Raw genomic sequence first — 20085 nt, 5'->3', positions numbered from 1 at the left:
CATATTCCCTATTTTTAGTTTCAGACCCCAAGTAGTACTTTCTTTCTATATACAACAAAATAACATTAAAAATTAACTGGGTTGATTACATATCTTATTGCCCCCTCCTCAAACATCTAATATACAAAAAGACTCATGCTTATATATATATATAGGGCAAAAGGAAATAGTGAAGGGCTTAAAGTGTGAAAATAATACACTTGGTTCCATTCAAGATGTTGTGAAGAAAGGCTATTGTGTTATTATGTGAAATGTACTATAATGCCCCTTCTATGACCCGATCTTTTAGATTAAGGCTTTGTACTTTCGGTCCCAACAGGGCATGTTCATATATATTTTTCCCTGGTATTGTCTCATTTTTTTTTCCCTTATGCTATCACTAATTTTTTTTTTTGAGAAAGAGTACGTGCACGCGCGCACACACACACACACACACACGAGTGGGGGAGGAGTAAAGGGAGAGGGAGAGAATCTCAAGCAGGCTCCACACTCAGCGTGGAGCCCAACACAGGATTCAATCTCATGACCTTGGGGTCATGACCTGAGCCAAAATCAATAATCAGACACTCAACTGACCGAGGCACCCAGGTGCCCAAACTATTACTAATTTTTAATGTCATTTTCTTTGTTCTGTTATTCATGGCTAGTAGAGTGTGTCCCGTTTTTCTTTCAAGATCTTCTAAAACAAAGCACAATGGGAAGATGGTCAGGAAATCTTATGTCAACGATGTCCTACAATGAAAACTTGAAGGGTGTGAAGCACCTTTCAATTTTCAATTATAAATGTCCACCTTCAGGGAGGTTGCTAAAATCATGGGAAAGTTACTTGTGTGGACTCACCTGTTCTCTTTGAAATTTTACTAGCATGTTAGATTTGTCCAGAAGTCTAAGCCCAGAGAGTCTAAGCCCTCTCCTCATAGACACAGGAAAACTTCAGACTCTGTTTCTGCTTGCTTCAATTGCCCAGTATGGACATCAACATGGTATCTCACTACTGGCAAAGCAAAGGGAAGAGAAACAGAAAGCAATCCATTACGTGCAAACTCATACAAACAGAACCCAGATCCATGGGTCAGACCACAGTAAAAAACAGTATACGAGAATTCTAATCTGGATTTTCTGCATCTGTTGAGAGATTTAAAAGCTTTTTTCAATTACTAACTTAAATTATGAATGGGCATTTTTATACCATGAACAAATGCCCAGAAGAGAGAAAGAGAGAAATAAAAGATTTTTTTAAAGACTGTTCTGGGGCGCCTGGGTGGCTCAGTCGGTTAAGCGTCCAACTTCGGCTCAGGTCACGATCTCACGGTCTGTGAGTTCGAGCCCCGCGTCGGGCTCTGTGCTGACAGCTCAGAGCCTGGAGCCTGTTTCAGATTCTGTGTCTCCCTCTCTCTCTCTCTGACCCTCCCCCGTTCATGCTCTGTCTCTCTCTGTCTCAAAAAATAAATAAACATTTAAAAAAAAATTTTTTTTAAAAGACTGTTCTACATATGACATAGGAGGACATTTCAGGAGGACTTATACATATGACATAGGAGGACTTAGTATTTTAGTGGCAAGGGTGATAATGTTATTGTACATGATGCTTGAAGTTTAAAATGATAAAAGTTTAAATGAGGAAATATATCAAAAATGACATGATGGCCCCAGAGGAGGCCCAGACCTGACATTATATCTTTCTTAGAGCTTCAGCCCCTGTGACTATAGTTGGACCATAAGAACCTCTTTGAGATTACATTTCATCCCAGATCCACCAGTGACCCATGCTATGATACAGAAAAACTCACTTCTCAATGGGTAAAACAACGCTCTGTTAGAACTAGAAACAATATTCTGTAACTAAATAGTTCAGAGAGAAACTCAAGCAACTATAAAACAACTTGTGCATGCAATATATGCCACTGAGAATCAGTAATGTACATGGAACAATAGCTTGTCCTTCTCTCACTACAGGAAGCTCACAGACAATCCCATCGGCTTGCATTCGAGACAACCACGCGTTTGCTGCAAAATCGAGAGTCTCCTTGCTCTTCACGTGTTGCATGGTCACCTAGATTTAGAAGAAACAACGACCAAATTGTGTGACTTCCAATTTCTCATAGAACTTCAAAGTGCACCCCCGGGATTGCTAAAACGTACTTCGCAGTCTCATGTTTGTTGCCGGTGGCAGTGGCTGTTGCTTATGATTTTCCAGTGACTATGCGAAGTGGTTCATTTTACTCATCTCTTTTAACCATCACCAACTAGATTGGAGAAATACTTATAATTTTATAGGTAAGAAAATGGAGGCTCGGAGATTTGAAATGGGCCGTCTGATTCAAAGCTCTCAATTTCACTATAGCAGTTGCTAAAGAAGCAATCCAGAGGAGGGAAACTCCCAAAGAGATTTGGTGCTCATTTTAGTCACCGAAGCAGGCACACAGCAGAATTTTGAAAATTTCTAATGTCTCTTAAACGTATTTCAATAGGTGTAGGTTACAAATAGCCCTCAGCTGCTGCAGCCAAAGTGTCTCACTTCCCCGAGTGCAGGGAGTCGTCTCTGCCTCCTGGCCCAACGTACCCTCGGCAGGCTCCTCACTGGCTCTCGATTCTTTTGTGGCCATTTCACAAGACGGCTCCCTTCCCTTTGTTTTACCCTTCACATCTCAGCCAAGGACTGACTTCCAGAAGGAATGTCACAATCGCCTGCCTTTCCTCCGGTCACATGGATGAACTGCCCCCCTCCGAGCTCACTGCCATAACCCACTGGCTGCCATTTTGGCTCCCCTCAAAACCTGTTTTTCAGCTGTTTCGAGAGAAAGCAGTCTAAAACAGAAATCTGATCACTGTGTATACTGCTCCCAACTTTTTCAATCATCCTGCCTGTAGCATAAAATCCAAAATCCTCAGCATCATGAGCAGTTCATAATCAGGCCTTGCTGACCTTGATAGAGACTTCTCCCTCACATACAAAATCCAGTCATACTAATAGGTTATGGTTCCACAACTGGCCCCATTCCTTCTCACCCCAGAGTTTCCACACACACTTGTATCTCTACATAGAACAGCTTTCATCTGGCTGAATCACCTGCTGAATTCACCTGCTGAATCTGCCCATCCTTCTTTACATGGCTCAGACATAACATCTTCTAAGAAGCCTTCTGTGAGCCCCTGGCCTGGGTTAAGCGACCCTACTGTGATGCATGGCAACCTACCCATTCATAACTATGATTTAACACCTAATATTTGACTGACTTGATGGAAGGGACAATGTCCTACTCATCTTGGTTCTTCCACAAGCTCTCACAAGGCAGTCCTTAAGGTGTTTTTTCAATGAATGATTAAATAACGAAGCGAAAATAGGTATTTGTCAACAAAAGTAATTAAAACTAAATCAGTTTTATTTAATGCCTGATTGTGTCTTTACTGCTCCAGACAAGAGGCCATTAAAAGAACACTGGATTTGGAGAAAGAAAAACTGGGACCAAAGTCTAGATCTACCATTTTATAACTGTTTGATCGTGAGCAATTCACATAACCACTTTGAGTATCAGTTTTTTCATCCATGAAATAGTTTACATGGTTGTTGTGAAGATTAGATGAGATTATATGTGAAAAATGTGCAAAACTTTTTATAAACTGCACAAAAAACTCTTATTTACATTAGCCAAATTTATATATGAAGACACCAATAAATATAAAGGCAATTACTATAACATATTCCACTAAATTTGGAAATGTCCCTCTCTCTGAACTATCTCATGCTTTACTTTTCTAGCAATTAGATGGAAAATTCAGGAATACTAAGAGATAAAGACCAGTCATAAAGAGTCACTTGCTTTTTAACCCAAATCAGATACAATACTCAAATAAAATTATTTTTGCCAACTGTCTGAAGTTTTCATTTTTATTTTTTTTAATTTTTTTAACGCTTATTTACTACTACTGAGAGTCAGAGAGACACAGAGCATGACCAGGGGAGAGGTAGAGAGAGGGGGAAACACAGAATCTGAAGTAGGCTCCAGGCTCTGAGCTGTCAGCACAGAGCCCGACACGGGGCTTGAACTTACAAACTGTGAGATCGTGACCTGAGCCGAAGTCGGTCGCCTAATCAACTGAGCTACCCAGGTGCCCCATGTCTGAAGTTCTTAAAGTTCAGTTGCCCCAGTGGTCCTGAAACTCAGAGGCTGGGTTGCTGACTTGGCAATTAGACAGACAGGAGTGGTAGATGAATAAAAGAAGAGAAACCCACATCCCACAGCTGAGGCTCCATATGATAAGCCATCTTGTTGCTAAAGTCCTAGCAAATGAGAAATGATGTTTAATCTTTTTATTTCCCTTCCTTGATCCCCTTATCATATTTTTTCTTTACTGAGGGCAAAAAGAGATGTTACTTCCTAAACTACATAGAGGAAAATACTCCTCAAAAGAGCAAGCAAACACAATTCCTAAACAAAAAAAGAGCTGACCAAGGGGCACAAGGGAGTTTCCGGACTAGATAGATATGCTTGCATGCAGACAACCTCAAGAAGTGGCACACAGACCCTTGGCCTCCTCGCAGTGACATTTCTTAGAGCGATGCTCACAGCACTGCACTGGCCATGACTGGGAGTTTAACAACAACAACAAAAACGCCTCTACGATCAAGGAGAGTATGTAGACTATCTGTGAAGTATAGACCAAAATATTTAAATAACACCAGACTACATGAAAGCATCATATCAATAAACACTTTTCTTTCAATAAACACTCATTAAAAGAAATTAAGTTCTATGGGGATGCAGGCTAATGTGAAGATTAGAACGAGAATAATTTCAGATGGAACCTAGTGGATGCTTCAGATAAATGAGGGTCATACACAGGCAAAAGGGAGTCTTCTGGATTCTGCATTTGAAGCCTTCCCCACGAAGCAAAAGGTTTTTACCAGATCATTCTACCTCAAACTACAACAGGCTTTTCCTCTACACTAAACTCTCTGTGGAACCGGCAAGAAGCCTCTGGTTTCTGAGGCTCCGGTACCGTCCCTCATCCTTAGAAGTATACTGACTGTTGAGAGAGTCTTAATCATTTTTACTTAATTGAGTGCAATCGCACTAACTCCACTGAAAAGCCTCTGGGTGAGGGTTCTGAATGAGTTTCGTTTACCTCCAGGGTAGCGATGCCACAAAAATAACAAACAACAAATCTAAGTTAATTTGTTTTGTTTTGTTGGGTTTTTTTAAATGTTTATTTTTTTGAAAGAGAGAGAGAGAAAGAGAATATGCATGGGGAGGGGAGACAGAGATTCAAGTAGGCTCTAGGCTCTGAGCTGTCAGCCCAGAGCTCCACGCAGGGCTTGAACCCATGAACCATAAGATCATGACCTGAGCCAAAGTCCGATGGTGAACCGACTGAGCCGCCCGGGTGCTCCTGTTTTGTTTTGTTTTTTATACAACACGGAGATACGGCAGTGGTTCTCAACCAGGTGAGATTTTGTCCTCCCGGGGGACATGTGGCAGCATGTGGAGACATTTTTGGTTGTCACAATTGAGAGGATGCAACTGCTACCTAGTGGGTAACAGCTGTTGAACATTCTACAATGCGCAGGACGGACCCCGCAACAAATCATCCAGCTCTAAATGTCAAAGTGCTAAGGTCAAAAATCCTGAGATAGAAAGACACCTAGTTGATAATAGATAATTCAATAATTGAACAGAATGATATAGGTAAAGAAAGAGAGACACATACATCTATGGATCTTATTGTGTTCACGTCTGTTTTTGTCACAATTGTTTTTGATGATTAAAATAATAAAGTAGTACAATATTTTTTAAATTATTGAAGTATTGAAGTGAGTAACAAATGCCAATTATTAAAGTATAAAGGTCAAAATTCTTGGAAGATCACAAGGCATGAATTCAGTCACATCGCAGCTGATGGCAGGACACATGAAGGACATATGCCAAGTGGGACAAACCCAAGCTTGGATCACAGGACCTCCATTTATGTCCCGGCCCTGCTACTTACTAGGTGGCTACACAGCCCCGGGTAGAAGCCCTACACGACCTGTGGTCTTCCTCATTTGCAAAACTGGAGTACTTCTATCTTGCCGGGTTGGAGAGTGAGTGTTTTAGAGCCAGAGTGCTTTATGTAATAAAGTGAGATAAAATTACCTTGTAGAAAAGAGAAATAGAAAGTTATTTCCCACAGCAGAGTTTTCGCAAGTGTGGGTTACTATATCCAGGAATACTGAAACACACACTCATCCTGAACATCTGACTTGCCCAGGTGGCGGTAAGCGTCAGACCACTTCTTTTCAGATCCATGTGCTTAGCTATGTGATATTGGGAATGGTTTGTTGTAGATTCAAAAACCTCAATATCCTCCATTGAGATAATAATATTATCTACACTGTTACGGTATAATCACTAAAAGTCTAAAAGTGATGATTGATACTCTTAGTGCTCAATAAATGCTTGGAGGTGGTCGTGGCACTAGGAGGAAGAGGACAAGGATTATTACGATTAATCACAGATACTAGATTTCAGAATTCTTAACCTTTATTTGGGGTGATTTGTGGTTCCTCCTCTCTAACGTCCTCCTAGAGATTGCACAAGGAAAACTTCAGCTCAGTTCTTTATTATCAAAAAGAGATTTCTTTTTTTTTTTTTAATGTTAACATTTATTTATTTTTAAGAGACAGAGAGAGACAGAAGGCGAACAGAAGAGGGGCAGAGAGAGAGGGAGACACAGAATCCGAAGCAGGCTCGAGGCTCAGAGCTGTCAGCACAGAGCCTGACGCGGGCCTTGAACTCAGAAACCGGGAGATCGTGTCGTGAGCTGAAGTCGCATTTGACCAATTGAGCCACGCAGGCCCCCGCAAAAGAGATTTCTATTCTAAATCCTTGGCTCCTGCTGTACTTGGCAGAGCTGACTAGATTATCTGGGAAAACAGACAGAGGCCTCCTTAACTCCTCTTCCCCTAAGCCAATCTAAGGTAGCTTCTGCTTCCTCTCTTCAGGGCCCTACCTTGAATTCTCTAGCCCATCGGTCAAGAGGTCTAAACAAAAGGCAAAATCCCTAACTTCAAGAGTGAAAATTCTGAAGCTCTCCTCTCACCGCCCCACCCCTCCATCCTACCCCTCCAGGAAAGCTCTCTAGTACCTCTAGTCTCCTGGATTCCTATCTGGATAATCCCCGCATGTTTTCTCCGAGGTGGTTCCATTCAGATCCTCTGTAACACCAGGCAAATGCCCTCCTTCCTCTCCACGGGTTTACCTCTTCCACTAATGTCACACCTATTTAGCCCTTCAGAGATGGCCCAGTAGCCTTTTCCCCATCTGGCCTTCATGCCTATCTTTAATGCCAACCAGGACACCCAGTAGAGTAGGAGTCGGATCCAGGTGGGGCGGAGGTAGGGCCACCACTGTGACTGGGTCACACTGGATGACAAGGGCAGGGGCAGAAGCCACCCCCCCCACCCCCCCAAGCTCTACATCATTCTTTCTTGCCTGTCAGGATTGAAATTAAATGCCATTCATAACCAACAAAAATTACCACCATCTATATTTATATTTCCCTTTTTTTTTTAATTTTTTTAAATGTTTTATTTATTTTTGAGACAGAGACAGACAGAGCATGAGCAGGGGAGGGGCAGAGAGAGAGGGAGACACAGAATCAGAAGCAGGCTCCAGGCTCTAAGCTGTCAGCACAGAGCCCGACGTGGGGCTCAAACTCACAAACCACGAGATCATGACCTGAGCTAAAGTCAGATGCTCAACCGACTGAGCCACCCAGGCGCCCCATATATTTCACTTTGTTTTATGAAATACTCTTCACATATGTTATGTAACCCCAAATTTAATCTTATCTTTTCTTGGAGGAGAAATGACATACAACCAATGTCAACCCTTTCTGAGAACTCCACTCCAGTTGTCTGCTGGACCCTGGATATAAAATAAGGATGTATCAGGATGAGAGAAGTTGCGAAAAATGCTTTCAGAAATCCTACTCTGAAGTGTCATAAACCTTTGTTCTATAAAACAAAACACAAAAATGTGTAATACCTCTACTCTTATTATGTATCCAATGTAGACCATGCTTCTTGAAAAAATAATAAAAGCAAATAGTCACCGATATACTTTGGGGGCACTTAAAGTGTTCATAGTATTATACCAGATCTGGCCCTGGGGACAGGGCAGCATGTACTGTCAGTCATTAGTATTTCCTTTTTGGAGTTGGAAACATGAAAACATAATAAGGTCTAAATGTGTTGTTGTCAGAGAAGAACTCTTAAGCGTTCTCGCCAACCAGCCTCCAACTTAAGCCTGACTCTGAGCCTCCTTATTTCTGGTATTGTTCCTTGTGATAACACCCTATTTGTTACACGGACTGTCCCAGGAGGATGGACTATGGTATTTACAACTGACTGGGGGACTATCAAATACATGAATTATCTTTGGTTCAAATAAGCTGGCACAACTTTTAGGATGTTTCTATAAACTGCTGGAGCCTTTTGAGATTAAACATTTGACTGGAGATTTTGTGAGAACAGCTTCCTGCTGTTCACTGAACTAGAAAATCCTCAAAAACAACCATTTCTCTTACTGCATTTTAGAACTTGCTCTTTCTCTTCTGTGGCTCTTTTCTAGAACCCTGAAGTGAAGAACTAACTAAAAATGACAAAGAACTGGAAATATTTATAGGATGATTTCAACTTTAAGAAAATAAAGCAAGAAAGCAATTTCTTACCTGGTTTAGCTAATCTCAAAACTGCCTGGAGCTTGTTATCAAGTAGGTTATCGTATCATATCAAGGAGTAGTAGTATAAAAATAACAACAAATGCACCAAAACCTATGACCCACTTCAATTCAAAGGCGCAGAAGAATCAAGAAGTATCCAGAGAGTTACTATTCTATTTGAGCCAATTTATCCAAGGCACATATATAGCACATGCTGCAGAAGTAGCCCAGACATGTGAAGAGAGGGCAGTGGGCCAAGAGGCAGGAGGAGGGCCTCTGGCCTTGACTGGGCGATTAACTCTATGAGAGCTGGCCAAGCCTCCGAAACCGTCCAGGCTTTGTTTCCTCATCTGCCCCTTACATCCGTCAAGGCTCAGCCGTAGAGAGGTTCCGGAAGATGGCGGCGTAGGAGGACGCGGGGCTCACAGCGCGTCCTGCCGATCACTTAGATTCCACCTACACCTGCCTAAAGAACACAGAAAACCGCCAGAGGATTAGCAGAAGGGAGTCTCCGGAGTCAAGCGCAGACCAGAGGCCCACGGAAGAGGGTAGGAAGGGCGGCGAGGCGGTGCGCGCTCCACGGACTGGCGGGAGGGAGCCGGGGCGGAGGGGCGGCTCGCCGGCCAAGCAGAGCCCCCGAGTCTGGCTGGCAAAAGCGGAGGGGCCGGACGGACTGTGTTCCGACAGCAAGCGCGACTTAGCGTCTGGGAGGTCAGAAGTTAACAGCTCTGCTCGGAAAGCGGGAAGGCTGGAGGACAAAGGGAGGGAGAGCTGCTGAGCCCCCGGACGGCAGAGCTCAGCTTGGCGGGGAACAAAGGCGCCAGCGCCATCTCCCCCGCCCATCCCCCAGCCAAAATCCCAAAGGGAACCAGTTCCTGCCAGGGAACTTGCTCGCTCGGAGCAAACACCCAACTCTGTGCTTCTGCGGAGCCAAACCTCCGGCAGCGGATCTGACTCCCTCCCGCTGCCACAGGGCTCCTCCTGAAGTGGATCACCTAAGGAGAAGCGAGCTAAGCCTGCCCCTCCAGCCCCCGTGCACCTTGCCTACCCACCCCAGCTAATACGCCAGATCCCCAGCAACACAAGCCTGGCAGTGTGCGAGTAGCCCAGACGGGACACGCCACCCCACAGTGAATCCCGCCCCTAGGAGAGGGGAAGAGAAGGCACACACCAGTCTGACTGTGGCCCCAGCAGTGGGCTGGGGGCAGACATCGGGTCGGACTGCGGCCCCGCCCACTAACTCCAGTTATACACCACAGCACAGGGGAAGTGCACTGCAGGTCCTCACCACGCCAGGGACTCTCCAAAATGACCAAACGGAAGAATTCCCCTCAGAAGAATCTCCAGGAAATAACAACAGCTAATGAACTGATCAAAAAGGATTTAAATAATATAACAGAAAGTGAATTTAGAATAATAGTCATAAAATTAATCGCTGGACTTGAAAACAGTATACAGGACAGCAGAGAATCTCTTGCCACAAAGATCGAGGGACTAAGGAACAGTCACGAGGAGTTGAAAAACGCTTTAAACGAATTGCAAAACAAAATGGAATCCACGATGGCTCGGCTTGAAGAGGCAGAGGAGAGAATAGGTGAACTAGAAGATAAAGTTATGGAGAAAGAGGAAGCTGAAAGAAAGAGAGATAAAAAAATCCAGGAGTATGAGGGGAAAATTAGAGAACTAAGTGATACACTAAAAAAAAATAATATACGCATAATTGGTATCCCAGAGGAGGAAGAGAGAGGGAAGGGTGCTGAAGGGGTACTTGAACAAATTATAGCTGAGAACTTCCCTGAACTGGGGAAGGAAAAAGGCATTGAAATCCAAGAGGCACAGAGAACTCCCTTCAGACGTAACTTGAATCGATCTTCTGCACGACATATCATAGTGAAACTGGCAAAATACAAGGATAAAGAGAAAATTCTGAAAGCAGCAAGGGATAAACGTGCCCTCACATATAAAGGGAGACCTATAAGACTCGTGACTGATCTCTCCTTTGAAACTTGGCAGGCCAGAAAGGCTTGGCACGATATCTACAGTGTGCTAAACAGGAAAAATATGCAGCCGAGAATCCTTTATCCAGCAAGTCTGTCATTTAGAATAGAAGGAGAGATAAAGGTCTTCCCAAACAAACAAAAACTGAAGGAATTTGTCACCACGAAACCAGCCCTACAAGAGATCCTAAGGGGGATCCTGTGAGACAAAGTACCAGAGACATCACTACAAGCATAAAACATACAGACATCACAATGACTCTAAACCCGTATCTTTCTATAATAACACTGAATGTAAATGGATTAAATGCGCCAACTAAAAGACATAGGGTATCAGAATGGATAAAAAAACAAGACCCATCTATTTGCTGTCTACAAGAGACTCATTTTAGATCTGAGGACACCTTTAGATTGAGAGTGAGGGGATGGAGAACTATTTATCATGCTCCTGGAAGCCAAAAGAAAGCTGGAGTAGCCATACTTATATCAGACAAACTAGACTTTAAATTAAAGGCTGTAACAAGAGATGAAGAAGGGCATTATATAATAATCACAGGGTCTATCCACCAGGAAGAGCTAACTATTATAAATGTCTATGCGCCAAATACCCGAGCCCCCAGATATATAAAACAATTACTCATAAACATAAGCAACCTTATTGATAAGAATGTGGTCATTGCAGGGGACTTTAACACCCCACTTACAGAAATGGATAGATCATCTAGACACACAGTCAATAAAGAAACAAGGGCCCTGAATGATACATTGGATCAGATGGACTTGACAGATATATTTAGAACTCTGCATCCCAAAGCAACAGAATATACTTTCTTCTCGAGTGCACATGGAACATTCTCCAAGATAGATCATATACTGGGTCACAAAACAGCCCTTCATAAGTTTACAAGAATTGAAATTATACCATGCATACTTTCAGACCACAATGCTATGAAGCTTGAAATCAACCACAGGAAAAAGTCTGGAAAACCTCCAAAAGCATGGAGGTTAAAGAACACCCTACTAACGAATGAGTGGGTCAACCAGGCAATTAGAGAAGAAATTAAAACATATATGGAAACAAACGAAAATGAAAATACAACAATCCAAACGCTTTGGGATGCAGCGAAGGCAGTCCTGAGAGGAAAATACATTGCAATCCAGGCCTATCTCAAGAAACAAGAAAAATCCCAAATACAAAATCTAACAGCACACCTAAAGGAAATAGAAGCAGAACAGCAAAGGCAGCCTAAACCCAGCAGAAGAAGAGAAATCATAAAGATCAGGGCAGAAATAAACAATATAGAATCTAAAAAAACTGTAGAGCAGATCAACGAAACCAAGAGTTGGTTTTTTGAAAAAATAAACAAAATTGACAAACCTCTAGCCAGGCTTCTCAAAAAGAAAAGGGAGATGACCCAAATAGATAAAATCATGAATGAAAATGGAATGATTACAACCAATCCCTCAGAGATACAAACAATTATCAGGGAATACTATGAAAAATTATATGCCAGCAAATTGGACAACCTGGAAGAAATGGACAAATTTCTAAACACCCACACTCTTCCAAAACTCAATCAGGAGGAAATAGAAAGCTTGAACAGACCCATAACCAGCGAAGAAATTGAATCGGTTATCAAAAATCTCCCAACAAATAAGAGTCCAGGACCAGATGGCTTCCCAGGGGAGTTCTACCAGACATTTAAAGCAGAGATAATACCTATACTTCTCAAGCTATTCCAAGAAATAGAAAGGGAAGGAAAACTTCCAGACTCATTCTATGAAGCCAGTATTACTTTGATTCCTAAACCAGACAGAGACCCAGTAAAAAAAGAGAACTACAGGCCAATATCCCTGATGAATATGGATGCAAAAATTCTTAATAAGATACTAGCAAATCGAATTCAACAGCATATAAAAAGAATTATTCACCATGATCAAGTGGGATTCATTCCTGGGATGCAGGGCTGGTTCAACATTCGCAAATCGATCAACGTGATACATCACATTAACAAAAAAAAAGAGAAGAACCATATGATCCTGTCAATCGATGCAGAAAAGGCCTTTGACAAAATCCAGCACCCTTTCTTAATAAAAACCCTTGAGAAAGTCGGGATAGAAGGAACATACTTAAAGATCATAAAGGCCATTTATGAAAAGCCCACAGCTAACATCATCCTCAACGGGGAAAAACTGAGAGCTTTTTCCCTGAGATCAGGAACACGACAGGGATGCCCACTGTCACCGCTGCTATTTAATATAGTGCTGGAAGTTCTAGCATCAGCAATCAGACAACAAAAGGAAATCAAAGGCATCAAAATTGGCAAAGATGAAGTCAAGCTTTCGCTTTTTGCAGATGACATGATATTATACATGGAAAATCCGATAGACTCCACCAAAAGTCTGCTAGAACTGATACATGAATTCAGCAAAGTTGCAGGATACAAAATCAATGTGCAGAAATCAGTTGCATTCTTATACACTAACAATGAAGCAACAGAAAGACAAATGAAGAAACTGATCCCATTCACAATTGCACCAAGAAGCATAAAATACCTAGGAATAAATCTAACCAAAGATGTAAAAGATCTGTATGCTGAAAACTATAGAAAGCTTATGCAGGTAATTGAAGAAGATATAAAGAAATGGAAAGACATTCCCTGCTCATGGATTGGAAGAATAAATATTGTCAAAATGTCAATACTACCCAAAGCTATCTACACATTCAATGCAATCCCAATCAAAATTGCACCAGCATTCTTCTCGAAACTAGAACAAGCAATCCTAAAATTCATATGGAACCACAAAAGGCCCCGAATAGCCAAAGTAATTTTGAAGAAGAAGACCAAAGCAGGAGGCATCACAATCCCAGACTTTAGCCTCTACTACAAAGCTGTCATCATCAAGACAGCATGGTATTGGCATAAAAACAGACACATAGACCAATGGAATAGAATAGAAACCCCAGAACTAGACCCACAAACGTATGGCCAACTCATCTTTGACAAAGCAGGAAAGAACATCCAATGGAAAAAAGACAGTCTCTTTAACAAATGGTGCTGGGAGAACTGGACAGCAACATGCAGAAGGTGGAAACTAGACCACTTTCTCACACCATTCACAAAAATAAACTCAAAATGGATAAAGGACCTGAATGTGAGACAGGAAACCATCAAAACCTTAGAGGAGAAAGCAGGAAAAGACCTCTCTGACCTCAGCCGTAGCAATCTCTTACTCGGCACATCCCCAAAGGCAAGGGAATTAAAAGCAAAAGTGAATTACTGGGACCTTATGAAGATAAAAAGCTTCTGCACAGCAAAGGAAACAACCAACAAAACTAAAAGGCAACCAACGGAATGGGAAAAGATACTTGCAAATGACACATCGGACAAAGGGCTAGTATCCAAAATCTATAAAGAGCTCATCAAACTCCACACCCGAAAAACAAATAACCCAGTGAAGAAATGGGCAGAAAACATGAATAGACACTTCTCTAAAGAAGACATCCGGATGGCCAACAGGCACATGAAAAGATGTTCAACGTCGCTCCTTATCAGGGAAATACAAATCAAAACCACACTCAGATACCACCTCACGCCAGTCAGAGTGGCCAAAATGAAGAAATCAGGAGACTATAGATGCTGGAGAGGATGTGGAGAAACAGGAACCCTCTTGCACTGTTGGTGGGAATGCAAATTGGTGCAGCCGCTCTGGAAAGCAGTGTGGAGGTTCCTCAGAAAATTAAAAATAGACCTACCCTATGACCCAGCAATAGCACTGCTAGGAATTTATCCAAGGGATACAGGAGTACTGATGCATAGGGGCACCTGTACCCCAATGTTTATAGCGGCACTCTCAACAATAGCCAAATTATGGAAAGAGCCTAAATGTCCATCAACTGATGAATGGATAAAGAAATTGTGGTTTATATACACAATGGAATACTACGTGGCAATGAGAAAAAATGAAATATGGCCTTTTGTAGCAACATGGATGGAACTGGAGAGTGTGATGCTAAGTGAAATAAGCCATACAGAGAAAGACAGATACCATATGGTTTCACTCTTATGTGGATCCTGAGAAACATAACAGAAACCCATGGGGGAGGGGAAGGAAAAAAAAAAAAAAAAAAAAAAAAAGAGGTTAGAGTGGGAGAGAGCCAAAGCATAAGAGACTGTTAAAAACTGAGAACAAACTGAGGGTTGATGGGGGGTGGGAGGGAGGGCAGGGTGGGTGATGGGTATTGAGGAGGGCACCTTTTGGGATGAGCACTGGGTGTTGTATGGAAACCAATTTGACAGTAAATTTCATATATTAAAAAATAAAAAAAAAAAATAAATAAATAAAAATAAAAAAAATAAATAAATAAAAAAAAAAATAAAAAAAAAAAAGGCTCAGCCGTATAAGATTACCTCCCACTCCTTAAACACCAAGCAAGCTTGTACGATTTCGCTTCAATTCACACTTACAATCTACAAAGGGTTTCATGTATATTATAAATATCTGTTACATAAACCCAGAGTGAGTTTTAGTCATTCATTCATTCATTCCACAAATATTTATCCCACATCTACTAGAATGTAGGTACCATTCAAGTAGTTGGGGTTATAACATTGAATAACACTAAGTTCCTGTTCTCATGTTTTGCTCAGTTTCTGGTGAACGGAGAGTAAACAAATAAATTTTAAAAATAAGATTAAGTAATGTGTTATACAGAAAATGAACCAGGCTCATAGGATTGAGGGAAACTGGGGGCTTACCTTGGACTGTGCCAAAAGGCCACTCTGAGGCAGAAGAGCCGTGTGGCTTAAACATAATGTAATGAGCAAGGGTAGGGTGGTGGGAAAGGTGGCCAAAGAGGGAGGCAACAGTCAGATTAAATGGGGAACACAGGACCTGACTGATGTTTCTAAAAGCACTCTGGCTGCTCTTGGGAAACTGGGTATCAGGGGAAAAGGGGAAGAAGCTGGAAGGCTACTTTAGGAGATTTCTGCAGTGAAGAGGAAAGAAAATATGGCACCAATGGACTAAAGGGATGATAGTAAGATGCAGAAAAAGAGACAAATTCAAGATATGTTTTAGCGACAGAGCAAGAGGGGATTTTTTCAGACACTGGATTCTGAAAGCTAAAGAAATAAAACAATCTAGGAAAACATACAGATTTCTGGTTTGGATAACTAGGTAGACGCTGACATCATCTACTCACACAAGTAAGTTGAGGAAGAAGCAAAAGCTGGGTGGGGAATGAAAGGTTCTGATGGTCCTGTCTCATTTTTTCACTTGATATTCACAGCTTGTGAGGGAGGGTAACTATTTCTGAGCCCTGTTTTACAACAGGGAAAACTTAGAGGAAAGACGAACAAAAGACTTTTTATAAATTAAACATCTATCAGGCCTTTGGACTCTACATCTAAGATTTCTTACATCAATTTTAAATAGTCAAAGCCAATTCCAGGGAAGAAAATACAGAAACCCCAAGATTCAAAAAATAATTATTAGTTTTACACAATAGTATTTCCTAAAATAAATTCTTATCTTTTTTTCCACATTCAAAATTACTTACTATGTGATTATCTTCAGTTATAGCCATCCTGTTTTAGGGCTGAGCTATCTGTTACCTGGAATCAATTCAGTGACCTGGATTAATATTTTACATCAGCATTTTGGAAGCTGACTGGCACAACTGGTTAAAGTGTATTAACATGGCTGATACAGCAAGCCAGACCTCCCTCCAGAAAGGTGACCAAAGTATGATCAAGGAAAAAGAATACGCTCATACTCTGATACAAAAATCCACCACCAAACTAACAGCCCCAAACTGCTAGAGCATCATGGAATGGGAGAGCCAATCCCTCTAAAAATCTACATGTTAGGTGAAAAAGCATGTTTTCACCCATTTTAACTTGGACACCAGGAATAATTTCAACAAACGCTTGCCGGAAGCACTGGCTTCCCTTAAACAATAGCATCCCTTAAGTGCTCTCATGGTTCATCACCAGAAACTACTGGCTATAAACAGTTCATCTTTATGGACGGGGGAAAACCCTCATGGCATACACCCTAATAAAGGCAGACTTTCAGATTTCTCAGTCCACAAAAGACAGCCTTCGATCATGACAGAACCAACTATTTTCTTGTTGAAAACAGTATTTCCTTTTGACTTTCAGACTGGGGCATCATCTACTATACTTCTGTCTCTACTAAAAAGATCCAAAGCCCCGACTTTTGCTTTTGCTCTGATACAGAGTTGCCAAATGTGAGTACTATAAAAAAAAAAATCAGTATAGCAGAGAAAAAAATGCACTTATATTAAGCTTCAAAACCAAACCTTATGTTGGGATAAATGTGGGAAAAGAAAAAGGGTGAGTTCCCCAAAATATTTTTTTCATGGGAACATACACTCATTTCCATTTAAAACAAATAAATTAACCAAGTGCTTAAGGCATGACGGTATCTTTATCATGTAAAATCTTCAGCATTTGTCTTAATTTCATAAATGAACAGAAACAATTTTAGGAATGGCCTCAACAGAAACTAAAGTTCATTTGCTGAGCTCTCCCTGCTGACTTACAGTCGCAGATATTAGTTGTTTCACAAGAAAACACTAACATAAAAATTCACTTTTGGTTTCTTAGAAACCTAAAATTCCTGGATTCCTTTAAGAAATTTCAACTAAGTAGTTAAATATGTGCCCTAAAAATAGCTGACTGGAACAGACACACGGCGGTATTTACAATGTCTTAGTTAACACATCAGAATTCCACACTGAGGTTAGAACACCTCAGTCAGGTTACCCAACCTTTCTGCTCAGAACCTGAGACGGGGGAGAAATCAATTTAGCTCCTTCAATAAATCTTTTGGAAGACAAACGCAGGGAGCGAAGCATTTTCACTGAGATATAACAATTAAAATGAAAACTCTAAGAAGAACCAAACCACAGTCTGGTTTATTGCTGGGTTAATCGTGCAACAAACCTTTTAAAGGCCCGCTACGACATCTTTGTCACACTGGCATGCTCACACTCCTCGCACAGTCCCTTGCACATAGTGGGTGCTCTAAGAGTACTTGATGAAGGACTTTGAATATGAGTACAATTGTGTGTGCCTTTATGCATCTCTGTGATTATCTGTTTTAACGCCAAAGTCCCAAAGAGAGACCCGTCGCTCTCTTCCTTCCACTCGGACACACTGAAATACAAAAGAAAAATTACCGTGGTCCTGATCTGTCCAAAAGTATAGAGTTAAGTTGACTAGGACTATACTAGTCCTGACAAGGAAAAGGGAAAAGCCCTTTAAGAAAAGGGAAATACTGATTAAGAGGAATATATAGATGATACAAAGATTACTAAACTGTTCCACTGGGCCATGCATGCAGATGAATAAAACTGTGGGTTGCATAGGGATAAACTTCCAGTGCGATCGTGAAATAGAAAACAGGTAATAGCGAGAGTTTAATTATCAGACAGAAGATGGTTGTCATGCACACAGAATTCTTTGTACATGCATGAGTAGGAAGGCAAGACATGATGCTGAAAGATGTGTATTTATCAACTGACTCCACCTAAATTATGCCAGCCAACTTGTGTCTGACAAAATCGAGGCTATCCAAAGACCCTTGAAATACAAACTACTTCAGCTTTGCAAATAGACACTTTCCCTCTCATTGGGGAAAAGCCATTTTACATATCTATGTAGCTATTTTTCATGAGACTCCACATGCAGCGCAGATACCTGAAATAGGCAATCTCCAGATAACTCTCCGCTCACCATCTCCCCCTGCTCTGCCCTTACTCATACCTCTCCACTCTCCAAGGGCTTCCTGTTCACAAAGCCTTCCTGGTTACTCAAGGGACACATCTGTATCTTTCTTATTTGAAATCTATGGCTGTTCGGGTCTTTATACGACCCTCTAATCACTATATGGATGTTACGTGATTTTGTTTCTCCACCCAGGTTGAAAGCAGAACCTATGGTTTATTCTAGTTTTGTAACATTGCAATGACTAGCACCAGGCCTATTGGTGAGTTCATCATTTTCCCTTAGATATGCCTTCAGAATCCCATAATTCACCTAGCTGCTTCTAGGTTAAAAGCAGTTCCTTGGGGTCTCACTTTGATCACCTCTCCCAGAATTCTCTGTGGGTTGGAGATTTCCAAAGAGTACACTAGCACATTAGCTAGTCATTTTCTAAATTATATAAATTATAGATCCCTATGTATTGTTAACTATGACTAGACTCATACAAATATAAGCCAGACATCTCAGTGTGTAACTGTTACATCACTGAGTCAAAGATGGCCTCTGGATATTGATTCCTAGATTGTTTATTTCTTTACTTGCAGGCTGAGGCTCATTAGCTCAAAAGCTGCTGGTGGCAAACTCAAATTTCATAAGTTTAAAAATAGCCCAGGGGCACTTGGATGGCTCAGTCAGTTAAGCGTCTGACTCTTGCAGTTTGTGGGTTCATACCCCGCTAGGGCTCTGTGCTGACAGCTCAAAGCCTGGAGCCTGCTGCAGAGTCTGGGTCTCCCTCTCTCTCTGCCCCTCCCCTGCTCATGCTCTGCCCCCCTCTCAAAAATAAATAAGCATTAAAATTTTTTTTAAAAGCCCAAACGATTTTTTACCCACCCCCCCCCCACACACACACAAAGATAGCCCAAACAAACAAGTCTTTAGCCATTTAGACCCGGCCTGATTTACACACCCCCCAAAAACCTCACCCAACGGCTGTTCCCTATTGATAATATAGGGCCTCGTGGTTACGAGGCCCCAAGCTGCTGCTGCTGTCCTTTGGAGCTTTGTGGCAGAGACTCTCCACTATGCTGGGAAACCGAGGCATGTAAACCTCCTCTCCTCAGATCTTGCTCTCCCCTGGGGGTCCCTTTACCACCCCGCCTTCCCTTCTGAGTAGCAACCCACACCTTAGCGCCTGTCTGCACAGACTCCTGCCACGAGGGACTCTCCCCAGATGCAAACTCGTCAAGGCCTCCCACAATAAAATGAGTGTGTCCCACTTCTGCTGCCTCCTGGTCATGTCTTTCTCCTCAATTGTCCCCCAAATGCCTCAAGTCTCTACAGCAATGCACAATATTCATTTCAAGGAATGTTAATAGATTTTACCTGAAAAATATGGTCCCATGGTGAATTTAGCTTGGAAAGGCTGTTAAACAGTTTTCTTTACCAGAGGGCATCTCCGAGCCTTCACTGTATTTACATGCACTGCAAATCTCCAAGAGAGGAATGAGAAACTCAGTGTTTCACAAACTCATTTCACCACAGAACTACTTACCGGGGGCATCTTGTGAAAGCAGAGGCAGGGCCAGGCTCTCACCCCAGAAGTCGGCCCTGGGCTGACGTACGTAGGCTTGAGAGGGGCAAATACCTTC

The 20085-nt window shown here is 41.8% G+C and overlaps 1 protein-coding gene across 1 annotated transcript in view; it reads right to left on the bottom strand.

The window, feature by feature from the left end:
- Window positions 1–18556, bottom strand: part of LOC122210574 (lipoxygenase homology domain-containing protein 1-like) — a 124201-nt gene extending 105645 nt beyond the window's left edge. The window contains exons 1-2 of the mRNA XM_042923348.1: window positions 18497–18556; window positions 1966–2053 (exon numbers count right to left, since the gene is read on the bottom strand). Coding sequence (XP_042779282.1) covers window positions 1966–2053; window positions 18497–18556 — 148 coding nt within the window. The remainder of the gene's footprint in view (window positions 1–1965; window positions 2054–18496) is intronic.
- Window positions 18557–20085: the final 1529 nt, after the last annotated feature.

Source organism: Panthera leo, chromosome F2, assembly GCF_018350215.1.
Source record: "Panthera leo isolate Ple1 chromosome F2, P.leo_Ple1_pat1.1, whole genome shotgun sequence".
In the NCBI taxonomy this organism is placed as follows: Eukaryota; Metazoa; Chordata; class Mammalia; order Carnivora; family Felidae; genus Panthera; species Panthera leo.
This window is presented reverse-complemented; position numbering and strand designations above follow the sequence as displayed.